At 44.5% G+C, this 7,384-nt stretch overlaps 1 protein-coding gene across 1 annotated transcript; it reads left to right on the top strand.

Annotated features, from left to right (window-relative positions):
* Window positions 1-2,469: 2,469 nt before the first annotated feature.
* Window positions 2,470-7,384, top strand: LOC110533260 (regulatory factor X-associated protein). The gene is made up of 4 exons (XM_021617347.2): window positions 2,470-2,626; window positions 2,708-3,335; window positions 3,660-3,770; window positions 6,465-7,384. The coding sequence occupies exons 2-4, from the start codon at window positions 2,886-2,888 to the stop codon at window positions 6,567-6,569; spliced, it is 666 nt and encodes a 221-aa protein (XP_021473022.2). The 5' UTR covers window positions 2,470-2,626; window positions 2,708-2,885; the 3' UTR covers window positions 6,570-7,384.

The raw sequence follows: 7,384 nt of genomic DNA, 5'->3' as shown, positions 1-7,384 counted from the left end.
TCCTCAGAAGAGGAGGACGAAAACCGTTACAGAACTACCCACCAAGAAAGGACCAAGCAGCGTGGTAACCTGGAGCAGAGGGTTCTGGACTCCTGGACATGGGAGGAGATTTTTGGACGGTAAGGGACCCTGGGCACAGAGCTGGAGGCAGCTAAAGCCGAGCAGCGGCATTATGAGGAGTTATCATGGCATCGCAACAGAGACGAGAGGCAGACCCAAACATTTCTTAGGGGGGGCACACGGGGAGTGTGGCTAAGCCAGGTAGGAGACCTGTGCCATCTCGTATTGGGGGAGGGGGCACACGGGGAGTGTGGCTAAGTCAGGTAGGAGACCTGAGCCAACTACCCGTGCTTACCGTGGAGAGAGGTTGACCGGGCAGGCACCGTGTTATGCCGTGAGGCGCACGGTGTCCCCAGTGAGAACGCATAGCCCGGTGAGCTACATCGCAGCTCCTCGTATCGGCCGGGCAGGAGTGGGCATCGAGCCAGGAGGAATGAAGCCGGCTCAGTGCAACTGGTCTCCAGTGGGTCTCCTCGGCCCGGGTTATATGGCACCAGCCAGCCTGGTGTCCCCGGTTCGCCAGCACAGCCCAATGCGGTCTGTTCCACCCCGCCGCACTTGCCAGGCTACAGGGGGTATCCAGCCAGGACAGGTTGTGCAGGCTCGGTGCTCGAGACCTCCAGTGCGCTTCCACGGTCCGGTCCATCCGGTGCCTCCTCCACGCACCAGGCCTCCTGTGGCAGCCAAACGCACCAGGCTGTCTCTCTCCGTCTCCTCCCTCCAGAGTCCCCTCCTGTCCAGCGCTTCCAGAGCCTCCCTCCTGTCAGGAGCTGCCAGAGTCGCCCTTCACTCCGGAGCTGCCAGAGTCGCCCTTCACTCCGGAGCTGCCAAAGTCGCTCTTCACTCCGGAGCTGCCAGAGTCGCCCTTCACTCCGGCGCTGCCAGAGTCGCCCTTCACTCCGGCGCTGCCAGAGTCGCCCTTCACTCCGGCGCTGCCAGAGTCGCCCTTCACTCCGGAGCTGCCAGAGTCGCCCTTCACTCCGGAGCTGCCAGAGTCGCCCTTCACTCCGGAGCTGCCAGAGTCGCCCTTCACTCCGGCGCTGCCAGAGTCGCCCTTCACTCCGGCGCTGCCAGAGTCGCCCTTCACTCCGGAGCTGCCAGAGTCCCCCTTCACTCCGGAGCTGCCAGAGTCGCCCTTCACTCCGGAGCTGCCAGAGTCGCCCTTCACTCCGGCGCTGCCAGAGTCGCCCATCGCCCATCGAGCTGTTTTATGATGTACTACAAACCCATGGCAGGATTACACAGATGGGTTACAGATAAGAGTTCCTTGGGTCCCAGCCCATGTGGGGATGGAGGGGAATGAGGCAGTTGATGTACTAGCTAACCAACCACTAAGTAGTGGGATGTTGATGTACTAGCTAACCAACCACTAAGTAGTGGGGATGTTGATGTACTGGCTAACCAAGCACTTAGTAGTGGAGATGTTGATGTACTGGCTAACCAAGCACTTAGTAGACAGTGATGGTGTAGAGATGACAGGAGCAGGTTAATAGCCTGATATAGACAGTGATGGTGTAGAGATAACAGGTTAAAAGCCTGATATAGACAGTGATGGTGTAGAGATGACAGGTTAAAGCCTGATATAGACAGTGATGGAGTAGAGATGACAGGTTAAAGCCTGATATAGACAGTGATGGTGTAGAGATGACAGGTTAAAGCCTGATATAGACAGTGATGGAGTAGAGATGACAGGTTAAAGCCTGATATAGACAGTGATGGAGTAGAGATGACAGGTTAAAGCCTGATATAGACAGTGATGGTGTAGAGATGACAGGTTAAAGCCTGATATAGACAGTGATGGAGTAGAGATGACAGGTTAAAGCCTGATATAGACAGTGATGGTGTAGAGATGACAGGTTAAAGCCTGATATAGACAGTGATGGAGTAGAGATGACAGGTTAAAGCCTGATATAGACAGTGATGGTGTAGAGATGACAGGAGCAGGTTAAAAGCCTGATATGGACAGTGATGGTGTAGAGATGACAGGTTAACAGCCTGATATGAACAGTGATGGTGTAGAGATGACAGGAGCAGTGGAATAGAGATACTAAGGGCAGGCAGAGGAAATTCGAGGAGGGGAGGACGGCAGGACGGGACAGAAGAGAGGAGGCTATTTTTACAAGATTAAGTGTTGGACACAGTCTGTTGAATAAGACCTTAAATGTGATAGGAAAGCATCCAACAGGAAAGTGTGATTATTGCCAGGAAACAGAGACCGTAGAGCATGTGTCAGTGTGGGCAGTATGAGAGGGAAAGAGAGAGGTTGAGATCTAGTATGATGGAAAAGGGAATACAGGAAATTCGTTTCAAGATTATATTGAGTAGAACGCCTTTTTATATCGTCTCAAATATGTTGTTGTCTTTTTTTAAGAGCAAACGGGTCTGACAGGTAGGGTTTAGTTTCTCTGTCTCCTGCGGCCCACACTCCAGTACAGTAGTCGGCGGTAACGCATCGTCATTTTGGATGCCAACCGTCGATAAACCCCACCGGAGAAGGAGAAGAGACTCCTCCTTGTCTTCGTTTATTTTTGTTGTGAGAATGTTTGTCTGCTAGCAAGCATTTCTGGTATGTATAAATACAATTATGTGATTGACTATTTTAGAGCAGCCAACAGTCAGGTATAACCGTATTATTCTGTTTTTCCAGTTAATTGAACGTGGTCCATCACTTATTGCCCGAACTCACTCAGATCTACTTAGGTGAAGGAGAGGGGGTGGAAATGTCAAGCTAACCAGCATGGTAACTACCTAAAGTCCTATTTTTACTAGCCAGCTATCGTTAAACTTACAATTTACTAGTAATAATATATATTTTTATCCCAATCATGAGTGAAGAGGAGAGTAACACGTCAGCGGGTAACAACAATAAGGACTCGAGCATTATCCTCAACAAAGACGGACAGACGTACTACGTTGACAAGAGCGGTGTTGTCGACAGTAGAAATGTAATCACACGTCAAGAGTCGGACAACAACATGTTCTCCTATGATATGGATGATGCCGAAGAGGAGAGCGATGTTTTGGACACGTCGGACCCGCGGGATAACGCTGCGAGTCCCGAAGAACCCAACGACGAAGACGATGATGATGAAGAAGGCTACGGGGATAGCGATAACATTTCAAAGACTTGTACATACGACGGGTGCACGGAAACTACGACTCAGGTAGCCAAGCAGCGGAAGCCGTGGATGTGTAAAAAACACCGCAACAAGATGTACAAAGACAAATACAAGAGGAAGAAGAGCGACCAGGCTATGTCCACTAGCAAACAAGATGTAAGAATGTATCTGACTAACACACAAACAGATATACACAAACACGTTGCAATATATGTGCATGATTTTGTTCCAGCCCAGTACTAATACATATCCAACTAATCATCATATATATATATATATATATATATATATATATATATATATATGTATATGTATATGTGTATGTTTAATTGTCTGTTATATTTAGTACAAGGCTGGAACAAAACCTTACTGTGGATCCCCAAGACTAGGACTAGAGAGTTCTGATCTAGTCTAAACAATGTGATGGCTATTTGTTGAACTGTACTCTGTGTGTGTGTGTGTGTGTCCTGTGTTGATCAGGAGAGCTTGGAGGAGAGGCCTGTATCTGTGAACAAGCAGCGTCTTGGTACCGTGGGGGACCGGCCGGCCAGACCCTCCCTCATCGAACAGGTGCTCAACCAGAAGAGACTGGTGAGTCATGGGCACAGACAGACTGTAAATACTGACTGACTGACTGACTGACTGCCTGTAAATACTGACTGACTGACTGACTGACTGACTGACTGCCTGTAAATACTGACTGACTGTAAATACTGACTGATGGACTGTAAATACTGACTGACTGTAAATACTGACTGACTGACTGACTGACTGTAAATACTGACTGACTGACTGTAAATACTGACTGACGGACTGTAAATACTGACTGACGGACTGTAAATACTGACTGACTGACTGACTGTAAATACTGACTGACTGACTGACTGTAAATACTGACTGACTGACTGACTGTAAATACTGACTGACTGACTGACTGTAAATACTGACTGACTGACTGACTGTAAATACTGACTGACTGAGTGTAAATACTGACTGACTGACTGTAAATACTGACTGACTGACTGACTGTAAATACTGACTGACTGTAAATACTGACTGACTGACTGTAAATACTGACTGACTGACTGTAAATACTGACGACTGACTGACTGACTAAATACTGACTGACTGACTGTAAATACTGACTGACTGTAAATATGACTGACTGCCTGTAAATACTGACTGACTGCCTGTAAATACTGACTGCCTGTAAATACTGACTGCCTGTAAATACTGACTGACTGACTGTAAATACTGACTGACTGACTGTAAATACTGACTGATTGTAAATACTGACTGACTGTTAATACTGACTGACTGTAAATACTGACTGACTGACTGTAAATACTGACTGTAAATACTGACTGACTGACTGACTGTAAATATTGACTGACTGACTGTAAATACTGACTGACAGTAAATACTGACTGACTGTAAATACTGACTGACTGACTGTAAATACTGACTGACTGTAAATACTGACTGACGGACTGTAAATACTGACTGACTGACTGACTGTAAATACTGACTGACTGACTGTAAATACTGACTGACTGAGTGTAAATACTGACTGACTGAGTGTAAATACTGACTGACTGACTGACTGACTGTAAATACTGACTGACTGACTGTAAATACTGACTGACTGACTAAATACTGACTGACTGACTGTAAATACTGACTGACTGTGAATACTGACTGACTGTAAATACTGACTGACTGACTGTAAATACTGACTACCTGTAAATACTGACTGCCTGTAAATACTGACTGACTGACTGTAAATACTGACTGACTGTAAATACTGACTGACTGACTGTAAATACTGACTGACTGACTGTAAATACTGACTGACTGACTGACTGACTGACTGACTGACTGTAAATATTGACTGACTGACTGACTGTAAATATTGACTGACAGTAAATACTGACTGACTGACAGTAAATACTGACTGACTGTAAATACTGACTGACTGACTGTAAATGCTGACTGACTGACTGTAAATACTGACTGACTGACTGTAAATACTGACTGACTGACTGACTGTAAATACTGACTGACTGACTGTAAATACTGACTGACTGTAAATACTGACTGACTGTATATACTGACTGACTGTAAATACTGACTGACTGTAAATACTGAATGACTGACTGTAAATACTGACTGACTGTAAATACTGACTGACTGACTGTAAATACCGACTGACTGACTGACTGTAAATACTGACTCACTGACTGACTGTAAATACTGACTGACTGACTGACAATACTGACTGACTGACTGTAAATACTGACTGTCTGACTGACTGACTGTAAATACTGACTGTCTGACTAACTGACTGACTGACTGTAAAGACTGACTGACTGACTGTAAATACTGACTGACTGACTGTAAATACTGACTGACTGACTGACTGTAAATACTGACTGACTGACTGTAAATACTTACTGACTGACTGTCTGACTGACTGTAAATACTGACTGACTGACTGTAAATACTGACTGTCTGACTGACTGACTTTAAATACTGACTGTCTGACTAACTGACTGACTGACTGTAAATACTGACTGACTGACTGTAAATACTGACTGACTGACTGTAAATACTGACTGACTGACTGTAAATACTGACTGACTGTATATACTGACTGACTGTATATACTGACTGTCTGACTAACTGACTGACTGACTGTAAATACTGACTGACTGTAAATACTGACTGACTGTAAATACTGACTGACTGTAAATACTAACTGACTGACTGACTGACTGTAAATACTGACTGACTGACTGACTGTAAATACAGACTGACTGACTGTAAATACTGACTGACTGACTGACTGTAAATACTGACTGACTGACTGTAAATACTGACTGACTGACTGTAAATACTGACTGACTGACTGTAAATACTGACTGACTGTAAATACTGACTGACTGGCTGACTGTAAATACTGACTGACTGACTGACTGTAAATACTGACTGACTGTAAATACTGACTGACTGACTGTAAATACTGACTGACTGACTGACTGTAAATACTGACTGACTGACTGTAAATACTGACTGTCTGTCTGTTAGTCAGTATTAACTGTCTGTCAGTATTAACTGTCTGTCTGTCTGTCTGTCTGTCTGTCTGTCTGTCAGTTAATACTGCTGTAGTTATGCCAGTTCACCCACATCTCTAGTGGTTGCAAAATAGGTCTAAATTATGAATTCAGACAATGCACTACATATCACACTAATGTCTGTCTGTCTGTGTGTGTGTTCTGTCCCCAGTCTTTGCTGAGGAGTCCTGAGGTGATCATGTTTTTACAGCAGCAGCAGCGTCTCCTGGCCACCCAGAGCCTCAGCCAATCACAGCCTCACTTCCAGGGCTGCTAACGGCAACAGCGGGAGGAGCCAGCTTCTCTGGGTGTTCTGGAACTATTTCCCTGATTCCATCTCTGATTCTGACAGGAGAAGGACCATAGAGATCCTATTCAATTCCTAATTCTGTGAGAAGGATTGACTCATTGGAAATAGAATACTAGAATGGCCATGGACCTTCTTATGATGAGATAAAGATCAGCCATGTTGGTCAGGGAGTGTTGTGATAAGATGTTGTATAAAACAATGACTTTGAAGAATGTATCTGCACTGTATGTTTGTTAGCCAGTACGTTAGAGAGGAATGATTAAATAAATGTTTTTAATGAACTACCCAAAATGCCCAACATTATATTCAAACAATGCAGTCAATCTACAGCCAGACGCTGGCTGAAATCAGTTGATGATCGGATTTAGACAAGTTGTAAATGCTAACAAGTACTGAAATTCACTCACAACTTTCCAATATATTTTTTTTGGACATTTATGGTCTGTTGAAATATATTTTAGAGGTTGTTTTATACAGAACATGTGTATAAACTGTATTTATAACTATATGACAATAGTTGATATATCACATATTTTATTTTCCTACATAAGTCAAATCAGGAAATGCGTCACCTATGCCTCTACTGCTATTCATTCCAATTAGACTGGTTTTGTATTTCTCCCTGACCAAAATGGCTGCCATTTCATTCTATTCTGGAACCTTGAGGGATTATAACATAGCCCCTCTAGTCATTGAATAGGATCTCCGTGGTCCTTAGGAACTGTACTATAATCATCAATGACCGAGCTTCCATGATCAATCAATAAATAATTTATACCATA

Source organism: Oncorhynchus mykiss, chromosome 10, assembly GCF_013265735.2.
Source record: "Oncorhynchus mykiss isolate Arlee chromosome 10, USDA_OmykA_1.1, whole genome shotgun sequence".
In the NCBI taxonomy this organism is placed as follows: domain Eukaryota; kingdom Metazoa; phylum Chordata; class Actinopteri; order Salmoniformes; family Salmonidae; genus Oncorhynchus; species Oncorhynchus mykiss.
This window is presented reverse-complemented; position numbering and strand designations above follow the sequence as displayed.

Bases quoted from the DNA above. Each gene is read 5' to 3' on its own strand.
- LOC110533260 (XM_021617347.2), top strand. From the start codon at position 2,886: ATGAGTGAAGAGGAGAGTAACACGTCAGCGGGTAACAACAATAAGGAC. The intron at 3,336-3,659 runs GTAAGAATGTAT...TGTGTTGATCAG, and splicing joins TGTCCACTAGCAAACAAGAT to GAGAGCTTGGAGGAGAGGCC. The intron at 3,771-6,464 runs GTGAGTCATGGG...TTCTGTCCCCAG, and splicing joins TGCTCAACCAGAAGAGACTG to TCTTTGCTGAGGAGTCCTGA.